This window comes from Onychostruthus taczanowskii, unplaced genomic scaffold (assembly GCF_017590055.1).
Source record: "Onychostruthus taczanowskii isolate IOZ18803 unplaced genomic scaffold, ASM1759005v1 scaffold78, whole genome shotgun sequence".
Classification (NCBI taxonomy): domain Eukaryota; kingdom Metazoa; phylum Chordata; class Aves; order Passeriformes; family Passeridae; genus Onychostruthus; species Onychostruthus taczanowskii.
In genome coordinates this window covers 3,473,270-3,494,750 of record NW_024505671.1, presented here as the reverse complement: position 1 = coordinate 3,494,750, position 21,481 = coordinate 3,473,270, and the positions used below count along the sequence as shown (strand labels likewise).

The following is a 21,481-nucleotide window of genomic DNA, read 5'->3' as shown; positions in this document are numbered from 1 at the left end:
AGGTTCAGGTGAAGATCTTTTGGCAAACAGAAGAACAAAATAACAAAAAAGAAATCAGGTCTGTTTTTTATTTTAAAAGCTACATCAAAGTCTATTAAGGGCATGATAGTGCACAGCAGCCTGGAAGTGAGGAACATGAGTGGACTAACAGAAGCCTCGTAAGGACAGAAAGATCACTCAGAGAAGCTTTTGAGCTCATGGAACAGGCTGCTCCCAGAACAAGGGCAAGTGTCCCATGCAACCCCCTTGGAGGTTAAGTTTCAGGCTTTCTTGGTTAGCAGGAGACAAATACACAGAGGGAAACCTGCAAAGTCCAATTTAAAAGTGCAGCTTTATTAATCCAGTTTATGGCAATCTTCTGCAACACTGAATGATCTGAATTTCCCCTCTAGGTTTACTTGCATTATCTGGGTCCTCTCCTGAAGATGAGCAAGAGGAGCAGAGTCAGGGTGTCGCTATGATATTTTCTGAAAAATATCTTTGCCAGGATTTTTTCTCCTGAGAAGCTGAGAAGCCTCCGAGGAAAAGAAAAACAATACTTATCTGCTGCTGTGGAGTGCAACAGCTGCATCTGTGATTGGTCCATGTTGGTTGTTTCTAATTAATGGCCAATCACAGCCAGCTGGCTCGGACTCTCAGAGAGTTACGAGCTTTTGTTATCATTCCTTTGCCTTCCTTTCCAGCCTTCTGATGGATCTTTTCTCTCTATTCTTTTTTGTACAGTTTTAGTATAGCATTTTAATATAATATAATGTCAAAATATAATAAATCAACCTTCTGAAACATGGAGTCAAGATTCTCATCTCTTCCCTCATCCTAGGACCCTCAAACACAACCGTATCAGGGTCCTATTGAGTGGCTGTTCTAATAGCGCAATAGCAAGACCTGGGAAAAGTATCATTATTCCACTTGGGTTTCTCAAATCAAATTCCATTTAGACATGCAAACTAATGTCTAAATGGGTTTGATATTTACCTGGCTTTAAGGAAAAGGTCAAATTAAATAGATATTAGCTGTTTCCTATTAGCTTTAAGGACTTTTCTTCCAAAGGCATGAATATGTCTTGCAGAATAATTCAGCTGGGACTTGGACATAGTGATTAGGTAAATAAATGGATTTTATACCCATTTATAAAAATAAGGGATTAAAGTGATTTACAGAATGGCACACCAGTGTCTCCTTTTGAGAATGGAGCTGAGTGTAACCTGTTGACTTCTCTAACCACGTGATTATTTACACACAAGGACTCTGTGCTTAAGTATATACAGGGGAAGATGTTTGAATGGGTTTTTTTACTGGAAAATATTGATTTATTAACTGGTTTTTACAACACCAAGGAGACAAAAATGTTGGTTGCTTGGAAAATTCTTTACATGCTAGAAGAAAAAAAAAAAGTATCTTCCTAAAGAAAGTAAAACCTCATCGCCATCCACTTTTAATATATAGCTCTTGGAGAATTAAGGTGTCTGAATTTGCTTGCATTTCACTTATTTCACTTCTATCAGTTCAAGTATACATGGCAGTGAAATTATTTAATGGAAAAATCTGCCTTGAAGTAACCTTCTAAGAGAGAAATTACTCTTTTATAACTTCCTGGTTTTGCAAAAAGACATTCCTATTTAATACTGGTGTATAGTTTTTGAAAAAACAGTTATGAGTTAGGTTATATTGATGTGTATCAGACTGTATCAAGTACAGCCAGAAAAATGAATTTTACATATATTATATATATGTGTGTGTGTGTGTGTGTGTGTATATATAGTAATGTGAAAGCCCCATGAATTCTTTCCTGAACAGCTACTAAATGAGGCATTCCAAACTCCTGCCCAATGTTCCTGTGTATCAGTTATCCCCAAATATTTTGTTAGCAATGTTGTTTTTCTCTCCACTTATGTGTTTAGGTTATGACTGGTGCTCCCTGCCTTTGACTAGGCCGGAGGAAGGCACTAAATAAATATGCAATTTATTTAGTCAGGTTCACAGATTTGATCTCTTGTTCTTCTGATTGGATGATTGCTGGACAGAAGTTTCAATGAATAAATGAAAAACCTAGCAGACACTGGCAGTCTCAAGTGAACTCTGACCTGCTGTGTTGTGGGGGCTGTCAGCACGAAGTTACATTGTGATATTTCCTGCACAGGATCCCAACCCGGTAGTGCACCTGGGAAACTGCAGCCAGTGGAGACCATCCTGAAGTTAGCACTTGGGAACCAGGCACTCAGGTTATAAAACTGAGACCCTGCTGCACTGGCTTCCCGTACCTGGGGTTTTTTTGGCACACACAGAGTAAAATCCCAGCCTTTCGTCTCCTTGGGATAACACGGGCTTGCAAATGAGGCGATAGCTCTAGAGATTTTGTGTGCTGTCTCTGACCACCAGCTCCCTGTAAGCCACATCCCCATCCTTCCCTAAAACTCTCCTGTACTAGAGACTGTAATATGTCTGGAGCTGTAAATGTCTTCCATTTCCCTTTTCTGATGCAAGTATTTATCTTTTCTTCCATTTCTTCTTGGGCTCCCCATTTCCAGATGATCTTCTCATTGCCCATGCCAGCCATATTCATGGCTCCACTTCACCTTCCTCTAATGGCCAAATTTTTTAGTCCTAAGTAGTTTTAAGGCTTGATTTGTACTGGTTTTCTTTCTTTCTTTCTTTCTTTCTTTCTTTCTTTCTTTCTTTCTTTCTTTCCTTCCTTCCTTCCTTCCTTCCCAAACTAAGAGAAATTAGAAGTTTTGCAAATATGCTTAAATTACTCAAATAGACAAGTTTAAATTGCAAACAGAGTGTGTTGAAATAAACTCAGTGTGAAATCATGCAGCATTGGAATTAGAGATGATATTTCCAATTACACCAGCATTTATTATTTCCAAACTCTCCGATTTTTGCAAGTAAAGCACACATTTTTATTTCAACTTCTCAGAAAAGCTTTTCTTCATTTTTGTGAAAGAGAAAACAAGTATTGGTAAGTAGAGAGACTCTAGTAAAACATTGATTCATCTAGGTACTATCATTTGAAAATTACTTCTAGTAGCAAAAAACAGGTAGTATATTATGCCTTTTTGAAGAAGGTCACAGGAATGCAACAGTACAAACTCATTTCTGCTGACACTTTGTATCTCAGAAATTGTTTCCTCTGGTGCGCTAATGTTTTTTTTTTTTTTTTTTTTGGTTGGGTTTTTTTTTTTTTTTTTGCCCTTGTCTGATACATTTTACCTCTACCTTGGCAGGAAAAGTCATTTCCTCCTGCGAGTAAATGAGTGATAGAGGACAAATGAAAGGGCAGAAATGTGCAAGTGCCATCAAAACCGTCATTTTTGATTTTTAATATGCTGCAGCTGTTGGTGTGGAGTGTTTCTCTTACAGTTGAAAGGTTGAAAGCACAGCCAGCATGGGAATATCGATAGGTTTACATGAATGCTAAAGAGTCACAGCTTATTTGTATTCACTAATAATGTAGAGCTTAGAGGATACTGCCTGCATGGATACATTTTCAGCTGGAAAAATTGTGAAGCAGCAGCAAGGATTAGTGAAAGGGATTGATGGGAACACAGAGACATTTGGAAAAGCAAGCTCAGGTCAAAAGAGGCTACAGTGAGATTTAAGTGTTAGTCTCAATTTCAAAAGCTCAGGCAAACATTAATACATATCCAAGACACTATGATTCAACACAGTCCCTCATGGATACTTTTTGCCTTTTGAAAGTCTTATCAGTATTCTGGCAGTAATTAATATTCTGAAGTATCAGTAGTTAATTTAATATTATTTCTTTCAAAATGTTTCAATTCCTTTATTAATTTATAATTTATCAGTAACTTCAGCAGAAATGCAGATAATCTTAATCTATGAAATTGGGCCACGTTTGCTGAGGCAGGATTTTTGGATTTTTGAAAAAAACTGGACACACTGGATGCTAAATGCCTGTTCAAAGTCAACAGGTACTTTTCATTGATGGATAAGTATTCCAATACTTTAATTTTCATTAATTATGTAGTTAGAAAATTTAGAAAATTTTGAACGCAGTATTGAGAATGTTAGTGAAATCCTGCATGACTTTGATGATAAATCCACAGTACAGCATAAAATCTAGAAAATCCTGCTGTGTGCTGTATTGATGTACATTCCTACACTGCTCAAAGTTGCCCATCTAGTGCTACCAGTACTACATTGCAAATGTTTGACCTCCTTGAGATCAAGGTTTTCCGGATGTTAACACAATATTAACATGTTCGCTTTCCTCATGATATTGCTATATCCCTTGCCTTTAGTTCTCATTAAAATATGAATATCACTTAGAAGAAAAAAATATGAAGAAGCCGTTTGGGAAGTGTACTCCAGGTCTTTTATGGTATTTCAGCATAAAGCCACTTGAGCAGCCAGCTTATTTCCTTCCAGATACTCTCTGTACACAGGTGACACAGGTAAATCCAGTGCATTTTCCTTGTGCCCATGAGTTTTTTGAAATACCATAAACTCCTACTCCTCCTCCAGCAACCACTGCCTCCCTGGTAGCAAGGAGATGTTGAGGCTCCCAGCTAACACCATTGACTGAAGTGAGGTTAAGCCTGGAAATGCATTCTTTTTCCCATCTGTCACTTTTAATGTCTAACTACTTTATTGAGATTCAGTTCTCCCTGCCTCCTTTCTCTCATAAAATGATACTGAATCACAGAAGTCCCGTGCAATGACTTCTTCAGGAGCAAGCATGGTGGATTTCCTTTGTCTGCAGCAGCTGGGGTGGCAGAAAGCAGGACTTGACTCAGAAGTCCGCGTGTTTATCTGCCATCACCTGGCTCTGGCTCACAGCTTCACTGGCTTTGCCAAAATGCCTGGTCTCTTTGGAAACCTGATTCTCTTTTTAGCTCTGTTCTTCATGCTACCATACCAAGCATCTGCGATCAGATCCCAAGTCTCAGCTGAAATGGTGTAGAAGTGATGTAAGTGGGTGAGGGATTTATGTATTTATTTAACAAACAGCATGGGTTTCCAGAAAGCCTGGGCGGCAGTGTGGCTTCTTCCTTCTCTTCACTAAGATCATCACTGGCACTTTTATTGTCAGACATAGGAGAAATAAGACATTGATTTGTTTATAATATATGCCAAAACAACTCCATGTACTTGTCTTGTTCTGATATAAAATTGTGATGTTAACAGAACCTTTGGTCTTCTCTTCCTACTCTTTGAATCTGTATTTCTGCCATGACAAACAAAAAATTTCAGTTCTTAGGAAAGTGGCATTTTTCCACCCATTTTCAAGCAATTCTTTCTCTTGAGTAATTCATTGCTGAAGATGCTTTCTTCTGTAGAAGAGGGTCACAAGCCCCAGGTGTTCTTAACCTGTTCAGTCCATTATACTTGGACTCCTCTCCTGACTACGTGTGGTTGTAATAACCTTTCTCTTAGCCATGAGAGCACCATAGGAAGGGGGAGAACTGATGACAGGGAATTTATGCTCCAACTGACAGAAATGCCTTTTTCCTTCAAGTGATTCTGTTGCTACTGTCAGTTACAAGAATTGCTCTCCCAAAAGGAAGGATTGCCTGCATGGCCCCACTGCTTTACCTGCTGACTTCAGGTTCCCATGAGGAGTTACAACATTGCATTATCACACATCTTTGATTGTATTTTATAATTTGTGTCGCTTTTATCTTTATCTAGACTGGTTTTGTTTGTGCAGTGAAATTTCATGCAGGATCTTTCAGCACACAAGCATTCACAAGCATGTGCAGTTTGTGCTGACCATTCCACTCGTCTCCTGGTACCCTTCCCCTGCCCTGGATGCAAAGCGTAGCCACACCTCATTCTCTCCAAAGGACATGCCCTGGTCCACAGGACAGTTTTTCAAGAACATAGTGACACTGCAGTACACGCTTCTTGCTGAACACAAGGATCCAGCTCACAAGTCCTGCAAACCTGGACTTTGAAACGCCTCTCAGAGCTGTTACTCAGGTCATGCAGCAGAGCAAAAGACAAAGCCTGCACTGGCTTTTCTATAGCAAACCTTTAATCCTACAAGAAATGTGGCAAGAAGATACCAATAGCAGCAAGTGAGGTTTAAATTTGTCTTTTTCTCTGATGTCCACCAGTAGAAATCCAAAACCATTTTATCTTCTCTGGAGTTTGTCCATGGATTGCTGCAGATACTTACCTAATTAAGTCTACTCAGTCCTAGGAGCTTTTACCCACATGTATCCCTGTAGGACTGCCAAGAAAGATTAAAAGAACAACAAAAGACATACCCTCCTAAGTGGCAACCAAATAGAGAATTCTTTTCTGATTGTAACAAATAATTGGTCAGCTAGACCCACAGCAGCCTAGAAGTACAGCTCCCTGGCTAATCAAAGCGTAAAATTGGGGCAGCTGGAAGATTCAGATGAATTGAAGGAAATAATGCAGCATTACTGCTTCTTTTTTATGGCAGTGGGACTTTGTGAAAAGCATGTATCCCTACTCTTAGTTCAAGCATTAAAATACTTCTGACCTTGTAGAGCAGGAGATATTTTTCCAGGTACAGATTCTCTTTCTTTTAGCTTTCTACTTCCTTTCTGAAAATAGTGTATTATATTTGCCATCTGAGCAACCCTGTCAAATCTAAGAGAAATATTTTCCTTCTAATTTATGTAGAACTCCTGATTTTAAGTCTTTTGTTGCTTATCCTAGACTGTAATGGGTTTTAAAAATGCAGGCTTTGTAGGCTTGAAAGAGAAAATGCAAACAATCATGAGTCCACTCAACCTTCTTATTTTAGAAGCAAAATCCTGTTACTTAGATAGCAACCTTTACAGCTAATGTAATTATATCTCCATGTCTTTCTATTTGCCATGTACAGAATGCCCAGATCCTCAGAAACAGAAACAAGGAAAGACTGCAGAGTACCATGACTGTGTTAGGTAGATAGTGAATAGAAAACTTGTAGTGTAATAGATTAAAATATAGTCGCTGAATTTAAAAATAGTCTTTTTTTGTTGATGGAATGATCCTAAAATTTTAGAATCGTGTAGACAAGACCCTTCAAAGATATAGTTCAAGATCCTTCATTTTACAAAGTTGCATATACAAAAGCTGAGGAATGCCTGTAATTTACTAAATTCAGCTTTGCACTACCCTTTCAAGGTAAGGTGATATTATTTTAAAGAACTGCATACATCAGTCCTCCTGTAGTGCATAGAGGTCCTGAGACAGAATTAGGAATACATTGACTTCCACATTTAACTTTCTTAACCTTGAGTCCTTCATTTTCCCTCCTCAGCCTTATGCCTCTTTTACTACAAACCTCCTAAAACCATTAGACAAGAGGGTCTTAAAGAAATCAATACTCTGTGGTGTAACTGCAGTGAATTGCTGGAGCAGATCCATTTTGCACACAGAATAAAATCACTGCTTTGTGAAGGTGTATTCTCTATACTAGCACTGATTTTTGAAAACTTTAGTTCAAAACCTCCAATTACAGGGATATATTTCAAATTCATAGAAAAGGAGAGAGTCAAGCAAACCTAATTAAATCTTAGTAGGAAGAGGACTCTGTCATGAGGGCTACCAACAGGCATTTATGTAGAATAGCTAAAAATGGTTTTTCCCTCAGTGCCTCCTCCCTATCTGTCAAGTCTGCTTTCATTGGAGATGTCTCCATTTGGTGACATGCCCACTTGGGCACATCTTTGCTCTGTAACTCGAAAGAGGAAACAACCAAAAGAAACCCACAAGCCCTGCAAACAAAGCCTAAAAAAGGAGCATAGCATTGGAGCATTATTTGATTACTTGTCTGGATCTCACTGAAGAACAATTGCTTGCATGCATTAAAATCCACAGTGCCTGCCACCATCGATTTCCAAGAGACTTTACAAATTCCTGGCAGCATGCATAAAGGGGGTTGAAGTTTGGAATGGGAAATTTTGATTAATCTACAGAATTCCACTAGGATTTGCAGATGTGTCTATTCCATCGGGAAAGAAAAAAAGAATTTAAATTAAACTACATCAGGGAACACAGTTTTCTGTAATTTGGCTCCTAGTTTGATTGAGACCAGTACTTGAATGACATGCATTTACTTTATCTGCTGTCCCTATCAAGGAATAGATATAATTTGCTTTGTAATTTCTATGTATAAGACAAAGGCTTTATGAGAGACTGGTTAAGATTTTGTTGCAAAGTCCAGACTTTTGCTTCTGAATAACTATTGTGCCACCTAGTGAATGTTAAACTGCACTTTTAAATAGCTGGAAAAATTGACTTTAAACATACTGGTGAATAAAGAAACAAAGTATTTATTAAAATATTTTGAGTGACATGTTGAAACAAAAAGTATCTTCCCTTTTTCTTGATTATTTAACAAGGCATTTCACTGAGGTAAAAAATATTCAATTTCAACCATAAAATAGCATTTTGTTTGCAAGTGTATTAAAAAAATATAATACATAAAAAGGATGCACACAGAACTCTTTGCCTCCCCAGCAATAAATCCATTCAAATAAATTACTAGAACAATTCATAAACTTATCAGTGTAAAAAGATATCCCCAAATCTCAGGTTATAAGAACTTCCATTCTGCAAAACAAATAAATACATACACTGAAAATGTTATTTTCTGAACAACTGTGATAACTTGGCACCGAGAAAAAAATGCTTTAACACATTATTATGATTGCGTGCTTTAAGGCATTATTTAGACAAAATAATAAGCAGTGTTTTATATTAAAATCATAACATTCAGATAAACACAAAGTTTCTCACAAAATTTCCTTTTCCTTATAAATAGTTTGGGTCCAAAAAGCTATGTAGATTTCATTGGCCAGTAGCTTTTTCTTAGTGATTTCTCTTCTCTAGCTGAAACCTCTCAACAGGGTTGTGATGGTTTATTTTCTTTCACTTTTTAAGGAAACCATCTGTCCTGTGTGGGAGTATTGGGTTTGCCACAGTAGATAGCAGTAATATTTCAATCACCAAAGCCAATAGCAGTAAATTTCCCTTAATAGAGAATTTCCTAGCATTTTTCAAGTCACCTTACTGCATCTTATGTTAAGTTGCCGCACTATCCATCATCAACAAAAGCCAAAGTCTGCTCTTTTAATACTTGCATGCCATAGTTACAGTAGAAAACCCAGTGGTTGGCAATAGTTCAATTTAGAAACCTTCAGATTATCTGACACTCCAGGGAAGTTCAAATTCATGTTGTTTAACACATTTAAATGATGCATGTTAGTGATCTTTCATATAACAGGACCTGACACCAGGTAAATGTGACATTGTATCCAGACACCTGGATAGCTCTATCAGACCTTGATGGAAACACAAACATTTTTATAATTTTCAGTCAATGAACAATGGAATGGAGCTCATCTTCTTTCAGCACTTTTTGTTACAAAATATCTGAGATGCAGCTCTAAGCTGAGAGAAAATGAAATTAGTTTCTGAAGGTAAAAAACATATTATTTGGAAAAGCAGAAAATCTGTGGTTTGAGGGGGCTTTTTTACAGTTTCATTGTTGTTTTTGTTGTTATTGTTTGGGCTATTTCTTTTCCCACCATGAGAAAGATTTTCAGAAAAAAAAAATGTTATCTATTTTCTGGTTTCAAGGTTTGACAGACATTTTGTCATTTCATTTTCTTCTTGCAGACAAATGAAATTGAAAAGATTGTGTCAGGTTTCAGGTGAGTTTCTTTAGAGCTCAGTTTCCAGGCTCTCTGAATTCTTTGATACTTGAAAAGTGTTTGTAGGGTGTTCTGGTTTTCTCAGGAGGTGTATTGTGTAGTGAGCAAATAGAAAAAGCAAAAGTTTATTTCTTTTTAAGGCATAATCAGTTGATTACTTCATTTTAAAGCAGTACCATTTAAGATAGTAAAGAGGTCTGCCTGTGAGATTTGTTGTTCACTGCGAAGGTTCTTAATGGCTAATATTGACATTAAATATAGAATTTAAATGCATGCAAGTATTACTAAAAGTAGGGCAGGATTACAAATATAATTTTTTTTTGCTTTATCTAGAATTGATAACAAGCATTTCTCAATATCTGTATGCTCAAACATGATTCTTTTTATAGAGGATGATGCCATTTCAGTAAAATAGGAGAAATCACTTACATGGCTTGATTTTTTTTTTTCCTCTTTAGACACTATTTGTCCATGTTGAGTCAAGGTATTCTAGCATTTAACAATATCTGTGAGAATTATATAATTAAGTCTAAGAGTTCCCATTACTTTATTTCACATAGTGAACATTTTAATGTGACTTTAAATATTGCATATGGAGGATTATCTGTGGAGTCAATGGACAGTGTTTTATAAAAAGAGCTGAAAATCTAGATCACAACTCTGATCCAACATGATACTAATTAACAAAATTATAATAAATCCTGGGTTAAAAAGTGCATACATTATAAAATACTGAAATGAAGTCTTTAAGATGAACAGATTTTATTCAAAGGAAAAATATGCACTGGTCACAAATAGAGGAGGTAATTGAATGGCATGTACTCTTTCATTTAAATCTAATACCGTATTTCTATTCAGTGTAGTAATAAACCATTTTCCAAACTTTCCTGTCCCCAGATACCTGCAAAGTCAGTTTGCAGTGGCTTACTCAAAGTGAGTGAAACTCTCAGTATGTGTAATTCTTACTAACTTCAGGCTGCATATCTGTTTCCTTCAATATCAATTAGATAGATGGGGTGTAATTCTAATAAAGCTCACTGAAACTGCCCAGAATTTAAATAATTTTGTCTCTTTAAAGAATTTGTACCTCATAGATTTAACTGAACTGATAGTCAATATTTACTGTAATATTAATTAGGCAAGACTTGATTTGCTCTGGTTTTCAAGCATTTGAAAACCCTAGACATGTCCAAGCTCAGGCTTTTGAATATTTCACTTTGTTCTGTATGAATTGCTTAGACAATTACCACTAAGTGCACTTGTCCCAGAAGGACAAGTGCCTTTCCTTTGGCAAATCTGCTGCCACTGCATGTGAGAAACCTGCATTGGCCTGAAGCCTGTCACAGGTGGGATCAGTAGCTCATTTCTGAAACTTCTGGGAATTATTTTAGAGGATTTCAAGGTAGGATTATTTTGAAACTGAAATTCATTATGTGAATGAGTATTGAGTCATGGAGTAAATAAAGAATAAATACTAGAGAAATACTTATTCAATAAATTGGTGAAAATCAATATCCTCCAACTATGCAGACTAGGATGTATGTTTGTTATAGATGGCATATTTGTTAAAAAAAGTATGCAAGAGAGTTATACAGGCTGTATAATACATTAAATCTTTGATGGAAGTCTTAAGTGAAAGAGATCAGAAATGCATATCTGGATTTTTGCACAGATACAAAATCTGAGATTTTTCTTCTCTGGTCCTAATGGCAACACATTATTTATTCTTATTTTTGAGGCCATGCAAACAAGCAGATGTTTCCACTGAAGTTACTAACCATGAAAACACATTCAAAGTTGCATTTCTGGCATCATATAAAAACCCTCAGTGAAGGGTTCATACTGCAAGAAGGAAGGTGTTTGGAAGAGCAAATTCTGTAAAAGCAAGCACAGTTTAAGCCGTCATGTCCCCAGAGGATGTGGCAGGTACAGCTGGGCAATATGAACATAAGTCTCTCAGTCCTAGTAAAGGAGATGGTAGATGTTTAACAAAAACTAACTGGCAAATCAAGGCACAGAAGAAGCTCTTGCCATGGCCCAGCTTCAGAGTGTATTTCCTGGCTGTGTCAGGTACGCAGACTCAGGTACTCCCCGTCTACCGTGCTTAGATGTTCCAGCAGGAACTCCTAAGGTAACATCCCCTTGCCTCTGCCCCCCAGGAGGGATGCTGGTTTCCTCTGACTGCAGGGCTGCACAGGAGATGGATCAGGTAGCTCAGTGCTATGCATTAGGTTCTCTGTACACTCTTCAATGTAATGAAAGGGATCCATATGGTTAGAGAAATTACTTCCTAATTTGCCCATGCTAAACTTCACACTAGCAGCACAAATAGATCCAGCAAATAATGAGCAAATGTAATTAATTAATCACAATGATAAAAGTGATTTTAAAGCACTGGCATTTAATTTGGGTGAATTTAGAAAACAAAATATATTTATGGATGCAAAATAGAAGTGTTTGGTTTGAAGTGTTACTGGGATATGTTTGACTGAACATTATCTGTATCAAGTTGATAGCTAATTAGTGAAAGAGGTAGTCTTCCCTTATTACAATATTTGGAATAATGTGACAAAATTATGTGTCTATATAGCTGCAGATATATGTGTGTGTATAGACATAAGTATGTATATACACATATACTTTCATCTGCAGCTCTATATACCTATACTTGTCACACTATATGTAATATACATTTGTATGTAGATATACTTATGTGTATATTACATATATATATATATATATATATATATATATATAATTATTTGAGTATAAATAATATAGATTATTGTAAATACGTATCTTTATCTACTCAATACTCCAAGACAAGCACTTAATAATCTACTAACTCTTACAAATACATGGTATGAAGCTGGCATGGCTGATAAAGCTTCTGTCTTTGCAAACACAGCCTATATATATATATATATATAAATGACAATCTCTTTTTATCTACTGTCAATGTGCAAGACAGTTTTTCTGGTGTGCTTATTTCTATGGTTCTGTATTCTCATTCTTCAAAGCTAAAATATATTGAGTGTAATGTATTTAATATAAATGTAATTTAGTCATGGTAAATCTGAGGTCGTGTTCACTGATAATTACACCATGCTTCCTGTTGCAACATAAACATTCATATGGAATCCTGTACTTTGTGCTACACTAACTTCAATTGGTATGAGCGACTATAAATATAGAATTGTGAATGCTTTCATCATTTATTACAAGCTTTTAAAATTCTTTATTGTATTTTGAAAAAATACACTGTATTTTGAGGGAAAAAAAAACAACTCTGTGTGTTTTGAAAAATCGTTATATATAATCTTGCTAATAATATTAGAAAAACCTTGTAATTCAAATGTATATTTACCAAATAATAGTTTTGGAACAAAGTATATGTGCCAGTTTAGGTAACTGTATTAAGCATTCTGAAGGCTTCCTTTCTCTGTGTTTGAAAAGAGTTTTATAAATCAGTGCATGGAGCTCTCTGCTGTTTAGGCTAATGTGTATATAAGAGCAGTGCAGAAGAAAATGGAAAAATAAGGTAAGTAATTTTCTTGTCTGTGTAAACAGATGCAATGTGAAATTCTTCATCCGTTAAGTCTTGCTAGTTTTGAGCACACAGATAGCCAAGCCCTTAGATTGCCATCTCACTTCCATAAAATGCTTCTTAGAGCCCTTTAAAGACAACAAGAAAAATAGACTTCTTGAATAGGAGGGTTTAAGGAAAAGAAAAATTTTGGTAAAATGTGGAGTATTCACAAAAGCGTTTAAATCTGAAATAAGCAGAGAGAAATTAAATGCACTGAAAATGTGTGACAGAACTGTTACTACTGTTTATTCTACTTTGCTTTCTATTTACAGCGATGTGCAATAAATTAGACTAGTCAAAATTTCAGACTTTTAAATCTGGGTTACACCCATTTATTGAAATCATTTAACATTTTTCTAGATGCTTTCTCCTACCCTTCCAGTCAGTCTTAGGGGGATATCAAATATCTCACTCCCTGTGGCTGGGCAGAGAGCAGGGATGTGCTGGATGGATGTGTATGAAAGTCTAAATAGCCATGGCCTGTACTGGGCCTACACTTTTCCTGAATAATCCTGGGAAGTGTACACTGTGTCTGATGATCTCTGGCCTGCACCTTTCATTAAAAAGCAAAAAGAACAAAAAGACTCAAACCCACAGGGAATACCATTACTATGATCTTAGTTAAGTAATTATATATTCTTAGGCTAAAAGAAGTTTCCTTTGCTACTCCCTGCCTTGAAATTGTAATGTAGTGTATCATACCAATGATTTGTAAATTCTTATCATGGTATGTAAACCTATAATCATTTCACAGTTTGGTATGTTTGCCTCACTCAGGCAGTGCTGCACTGTTTGTTTTACTGAAGTATGTGTGGCTGCTTTCCCACTTGGCCACACATCATTCTGTCAGAGCTTGGCTTGCTGGGCAGGTGCTGGCGGCAGTGCTGCGAATCCCGCTGTCATCTTGTCAAACCCAGGACACTCTTTCCCTGCAGCACTTATACAGAAAGCAGAAACTGCATGGCAGCTTTGGAAAATGATGGATAATGTAGCTTGCCTTGGTTTCCTAAAGGCAAGAAAATCCAGTTGTGCTGATCTGTTATGTTGTAGTGGTGGTGGTAGTGGTAGTGACATTTTCTTTTTTATGTGCAGATGAACGTGTGGTTTATACATTTTTTAATTGAATTAAATGGTTCAGTTACAGGAGCTTGTAGAAGAGGCAGAAAAACAAAAGACTGTACTAATCATCCCAGTGGCACTTCCATTTTATCAAATAGTGTGAGTTTAGGGTTCCCTCTATTCCCTGCAGAGTTTAAAAAACCAAATTAAGACACAGGAGACAGATGGTGGGTTGTTCTCAGTTTCTCCTTTTCCTCAGGTACTGCACTGCTAAGGACTTTTCAGGTTTTCATTGAAACAATTACTTGATTTGAAGTCCAGACATGAAAGAACTGATCTGAGAAAGAAAGGTTTGGTTCCAACACTTCTTCAGTGTCTGAAAGACTGCGGCTGAGTTGTGATGATCCCAGGACTCCTCATCACAAATCTTTTGAATCATAGCATTTCTGAAAGGATTTATCATTGCATTTCCATTGGAAGTCCATTTCAAAGTCTACAGTTAAATATAATTCGCAATTGGTTTATGGATTTACTGATAGATAGTGTGTCATTTACATATTAATTTTGCAAGATTATTTGTATCTCTTATCTCTTATGGTATTTGATTTGGACTTCCAAGGGTAGCGCTCAGATTAGTTCATGGTTGTGTTATACAATGAAAATGGGAACTATTATCTATCTGTTAACTATTTCTATTTCTTAGTAATATGGTTATTTTTTACCATCACTTCTAAGTTATTTTTTTTTTCTATCCATTTTAGTGGAAGTTTCATCTCCTTTATTGATATATTCTTCCTGATCTTTTCTTGTGTGTTAGAAGATACTAGCTTCTCTTTTTTTTTTAATGAAAAAGCAGCATAATGATATCATTGCCATCTAAGTGTATCTGTCAGAGTTCTCAAATAATACGTGACTGGATTGGCTGTTGCCCTACAGAGGTTTTAGAAATTTATGGCTGCAGAGCGGATGCTTTCTGGCTTTCATCTTCTGCTCTCTGTCCCCAGTGTGAGTGAAGAAAGGTCTGCACCCTATAACATTAATAATTTCTGGCATATATTTAGCAAATATCATTATTTGAGATCTCGCTCATACTATTCTGGTTTTGACCTCATCCTGTCTGACAGCTCTGGAAAAAATGCCTACTTCCTAAATAAAACATTGTAAGAAGGATGGTTTCCAGCAGTCCTGTCTTACCATTTTTTTTTTCAGAAGTTGAGCTGATCTGAGTTTTCAATCATTCTGTCAGGCAAAAGACTTAAAATTTAACTGTGTGATTTACCAGAGCAATATTTTTTCATTATTAGTGTGTTCATATTCTGAGTTATACAATGATGAATGCATTAAAAGTGGACTGAATTAGATAATAATATGGCATCTTCATTGTAACCGAATAAAACCTCATTTACACTAGATATCGAAATAGGGGAGAGGTTTGTGTTAGTTATCCAAATGAGTGAAAGAAAGGAATTGCTGATCTATTTACTGCATGTGTCAAAGAATCTGTACCATTTAAAATCCCACACTGTCTTATGTCTTCATAACAAAACCAAGTACAGTTCAAGGGAAAGCAGAATTTAGAAATTAATTAGAAAAACATAACCAAACCCTCCTCTTTTGGTTAAATATTTTTATGTAAAATCAGTGTATTGTGATACTCATTATTATCTCATGCCATTATATATTGACTCTGGAAGGACTCACATTTAGAAAACAAACAACCATTGACAGCATATTTTGCTCAACATTTACAGTCAATGATGGACTTTTTCATTTGAATTTTTTCTTCTTGATGATATAATTAATTTATTACTAAGGATCCAGTCAGCTGACTAGAGAAGCCAAGAAATAAGAGAATTGCAAGTTCCTAGTCTGAGCATGTTTTCATTTTATGTTAGTACTTGGGGAAAAGGATTAAAGCTTAATTACTAATTCCTTTCATGCTTTTTTTCTGCTATTTTCCTAAAGTGTTTAGTAATTTCTTTGACATACATCTGTCAAAGGTTTTTTCCCTGACTCTAGAGACCATAATTTCAAAGGAACTTTTACCATGTGTTGCCCCCAAAGAAATTTTGAAATCATTAGATGTGCAAAACCCTTAGTCCAAGCATAAAAATATGCATGAAAAAATGAATAGTGGCACGTGCAAAAAGTGCTAATGAGAACTTTTACTACTTTTATCAGATAGCTGAAAGGTAGATGAAAATGGGAAGAGTTTTGCAGCCTTACAGGTTAGAGTAGCTAGACACAGTGAAATTATGCTGGCTTGTATCTCCACAGTTTAAGGAAACACAGAAAAATATTTTTGTTTGTCATCAGCTATCGCTAGAGGCAGCAGAGAGGCTGTGGCTCTGTTTTGCTAGAGCCAGGATATCACTGGGGACCAGTGTTGATTGGAACTTGGAAGATTTGTCGCTTCATGTGATTGGAACTTAATTTTTGAAGGCTGAAGGATTTTTGAGATTTTTGAGCTCAGGGCAGATCCTGCAGGGAGTGTTTTAATTCAGAGTTAGAGTTCAGGGGCATTTTAATACTGCTGTGCGTTCAAATTCTACTGGGATTTTGGTTCCTCTATAACAGAATGTTTATAAGGAAACACAATGTGATCACTATAAAGAGTTCAGATTAATCACAGTCTGGATATCACATACAGGTTTGGCTTGAAAGGTGTCACAGGCAGCTTGGCTTTTCAAAAGACATCTTTCAAAGTGCTAAAGGGAATTTTATGTACAAGTAAGAGGACGATTATTTAACTTCTTCACCTGTTCACTTGATTTTTGTTTGGTTTTTCTCTGCTACAGACTATGTCAGAGTGCCACAATGATCATGCATAATAACAGTTCATCCTCGCTGCTTTTACCAAATGTGAGCTCCTTCTGGAAGAGAGATTCGCATGGACCGGGACTCCTTGATGAAGCAGCATCACTCATTGGCAGCTATGATTTCCCTCAGACCACAGAGAGTTTTCCTTTCTCCACTGTGGAATCAACAAACATGACCCTAAATGCCACAAGCAAAGACCCTCTGGGTGGACACACTATCTGGCAAGTAGTTTTGATTGCTTTCCTCACTGGGATCCTTGCACTGGTGACCATCATAGGAAACATCTTAGTGATTGTTGCATTTAAGGTTAACAAACAACTGAAAACAGTCAACAACTACTTCTTGTTGAGCCTTGCTTGTGCAGATTTGATTATCGGTGTTCTTTCCATGAATCTTTATACCACATACATCATCATGGACCACTGGGCTTTGGGAAGCTTGGCCTGTGATCTTTGGCTCTCCATTGACTATGTTGCCAGTAATGCCTCTGTCATGAACCTCCTTGTGATAAGTTTTGACAGGTATTTTTCCATCACCAGGCCACTGACATACAGAGCCAAACGAACAACCAAAAGGGCTGGGATAATGATTGGTTTAGCATGGATTGTCTCTTTTGTTCTTTGGGCCCCTGCCATCTTGTTTTGGCAGTATTTTGTTGGGGAGAGGACTGTGCCTCCTGATGAATGTTTCATCCAGTTTCTATCTGAACCTATCATCACTTTTGGCACTGCCATAGCTGCCTTTTATTTGCCGGTCACCATTATGAGTATTTTGTATTGGAGGATCTACAAGGAGACGGAGAAACGCACCAAAGAGCTGGCAGGGCTACAGGCTTCGGGCAGCGAAGCAGAGGCAGCGCGCTTTGTGCACCAGACAGGCAGCTCCCGGAGCTGCAGCAGTTATGAGCTGCAGCGGCAGAACATGAAACGCTCCACCCGAAAGAAATACAGACGCTGCCACTTCTGGCTCACAATGAAGAGCTGGGAACCCAGCACAGATCAGGGGGACCAAGAGCATAGCAGCAGTGACAGCTGGAACAACAATGATGCTGCTGCCTCCCTTGAAAATTCAGCCTCCTCTGATGAAGAAGACATTGCTGCAGAGACCAGAGCCATCTATTCAATCGTGTTGAAGCTTCCTGGTCACAGTGCTATCCTCAATTCCACAAAACTACCCTCCTCAGAAGATTTGCATGAGTCAGGGGATGAACTGCAGAAATCCGACACAGAATCGAAGGAAAAGAAACCTAAAAAACTGCACCCTCCCAAAGGTGTCCAGGATGGTGGAAATTTCCAAAAGAGCTTTACTAAGCTTCCAATTGAACCAGAATCAGAAGAGACAACCACAGCTTCTGATGGCATCTCATCAGTCACCAAGACATCAACAGCCCTGCCCTTGTCCTTTAAGGAAGCAACCCTGGCAAAAAAGTTTGCCTTGAAGACCAGAAGTCAGATCACAAAACGGAAACGAATGTCACTTATCAAAGAAAAGAAAGCAGCACAGACACTCAGTGCTATTTTGTTTGCCTTCATCATTACCTGGACCCCATACAACATCATGGTTCTGGTGAACACCTTTTGCAGCTGCATCCCCAAAACTTTCTGGCACCTGGGGTATTGGCTTTGCTACATTAATAGCACAGTGAACCCCATGTGCTATGCACTGTGTAACAAAACATTCAGAAACACTTTCAAGATGCTGCTGCTGTGCCAGTGTGACAAGCGAAAGCGACGCAAACAGCAGTATCAGCAAAGGCAGTCCGTCATTTTTCATAAGCGGATCCCTAGGGAGGCTTCGTAGAATAGTATTTTTTAAACAAATGAAAAAATAACAAAGCAGGGATGTGATAGGATGGGATAGGACAGAACAGGATGACATGGGACAGGGCAGGATGGGCAAGATAGTGAGGGATGAGACAGGATGGGTTGGGGAGGGAAGGTGGTTCCAGGGTGCTGATTCTATGATTTAAACACCAAGACATGAAAGCAGCTGCCAGGCTTATTTATCCTTTCAATAAATCCAGTTTAATGTAAAAGTCAATCCACATTCAGCAAAAACTAAGAAACTTCAACATTTTTATTAAGGAGTGAAAGATTTAATAAAGTTTTCCTACGAATTTGTGAGAAGCTGTATAGCAATTATAAACCCATTACTGATCTGCCCAGCTCTTTGATTATAATCAACTCTGGGATCTCAGGTAAGCACATCTAGCTAGCCCAACTCTTCTTTTTCCAAGGAATCCAACAACTTTCAATTCAAGTTATATACAGATGTATCAAAGCTAGTGAAACGGGATTATTAAATTATTTGACACACTGTATAGGTTGAAAAATTACCTCTTGTTGTCCTGGTAGAGCTTCCTGTCTACCTCTCTTCTGATATATTGTTAATTGTACCCGTGATTCCTGATTTCTGAGTATCTATGTGTGCATCTGATGTTATATGTGTGTGTGTGAGTGTGTATGCATGCATAGCATACATTCACACCTCTGACATACACACATACCAGGAAAGAGGTGACCTATTGTTCTAGGTTTTACAGGGCCCTCCATCATGATTACATGTGATTGAAACTTTTTAAATGTCCGAAAATCATGTTATAAGTATATAGCTCATTATTTGCCACCTGAAATTCAAGTTTATCTCTGGAACCAAAACACGGTGTCCACATTTCAAACTAAGAAAACCAAAACATAGCCTGTAAGTTTACAGAGTTTTATAATTGGGTACTTGCACAGTAAAACCTTAATCTTGAGCACAGAATCTCTTCTCAAAGTGATCATGCCTCTTTAAAAGATACAAAGGGGAAAGGAAGTGAAGGCCACATTCAGGGAAGAGTGTGAAGATGTCTTGGCAGGGCATAGGATGATGAGAACCCAGATCTGGGCTGCTGTACCAGTGTTCAGGAGCCAGGAAGGTGCAACCATCAGCAGCAGTCCCATGTCCTGCTGGGGGGGCTGTGCTGCTGTCGAAGCACGCATGGCTCCTGCAACACCTTGTCCTGAGCTGCACCGTGGGGATGCACCACCTTCCTCAGAGCCAGTTCAGATCCTGTGTGCAGTATCACTACGGCTTCCGATGAAAGTTCAAGTTGGAATTTTCTGACAAAAGTTGGTGGAGCCCCGCTGCTTGCACTGTCTGCCCAGGTGATCTTCAGATGCAAATGATTTGTTTCAAAGAAATGCTTTATTTTTGCATGGGAAGGATGCTCACTAAAACGTGTTTCTTTTCCACAACCTGTTTTAAAAATCATCAGGAGATGTGCACCTAAATCCGTTTGACACCAGGTTATTCAGTGGTGTGAAAAATGTGATATTGCCAATTTGTAACATGGCAATTTTTGATAAAGACAATTTTAAAAGGGCTTTAATATTTATAGTTTAGAGATGACCAGTATTTCCTGGTATTTGTGAGGTGGTCTGCACCAAACATGATTTGTAAAAGTCAGAGGTCCCCTGGGGAAAGGATTGTACTTTAAACTGTTGCTCTAAATTTGATTTAGTTACATGTTGAAAGATTATTTTGTATTCTCCTTTGAGCTGACCAAAACTTTTTTTTTTATTGCTTAGACTCTTATTTTGCTGAAAATAAAGCAAGTATCTTATTTTACAAAGGGGCATCAGTGTTGTGAACGCAGAACTGATGTTAAAGCTGCTTTTGTATTCAGTGTGAGATGGTGTTTACAGATGATTTTGACAACAGTGGAAATATATTAAATGGTGTCTGTGTATCTGAACTATTTAATTTTGTGTTATGTTCATATAAAGAAATATTTATACATATTTCACCGAATGTTTTATTTAATGTTGATAAATATTGCTCTTCAGTCTTCAGCTGTAGTGTCCTTTTAAAGTGATTCATAAAGGTCTGCTTGAGAAATGAATAGATTATACCTAGCTTTCTTATCACTAAAACAAATTCTCATTTGTATGAGTTGTTTAAAATGTCTACCCTAAAGTAATCTCATAAATTTTATTGAAACTCTACTGCAAGTACAATTTTAGTACAAAAAAGAAAAAAATTAAAGCTTCATCTATGTCACAATTGCATTTTGAACTAAAGATACCAGAATTGCTTTGCTGGTTTGCTAGCCACATACAAAGGCACCCATGTTGCAAAGAAAATTAATTACCTTTATTTATAGAAAGAAGCATATATTTGAAATATATTCATTACTCAAGTTGACCTAAAACTGTTTTACCATTTATATATATATCTATATCTATATATATTGCCATATTATTATATTCTGATATCTAGAGTAGTGCTGTGCCCCTAACACACAAAATGTGAGAGCATGTAAGGAAGCCAGAGTTCATCGGGGGATTTATGGTATATTAGTATTGATTTTAAAATGGGAAACTATTAT

At 37.2% G+C, this 21,481-nt stretch overlaps 1 protein-coding gene across 4 annotated transcripts in view; it reads left to right on the top strand.

Annotated features, from left to right (window-relative positions):
• CHRM3 (cholinergic receptor muscarinic 3) overlaps nucleotides 1-20,695 on the top strand; it is a 257,443-nt gene extending 236,748 nt beyond the window's left edge. For 2 of the 4 annotated variants that reach the window (XM_041423479.1, XM_041423482.1), the window contains exons 5-6: nucleotides 9,610-9,644; nucleotides 17,091-20,695. In XM_041423479.1, the coding sequence (XP_041279413.1) occupies nucleotides 17,110-18,912 (1,803 nt within the window). In that variant the 5' untranslated portion in view covers nucleotides 9,610-9,644; nucleotides 17,091-17,109 and the 3' untranslated portion in view covers nucleotides 18,913-20,695. The remainder of the gene's footprint in view (nucleotides 1-9,609; nucleotides 9,645-17,090) is intronic. The other 2 variants (XM_041423483.1, XM_041423481.1) reach the window with 1 other exon arrangement.
• Nucleotides 20,696-21,481: the final 786 nt, after the last annotated feature.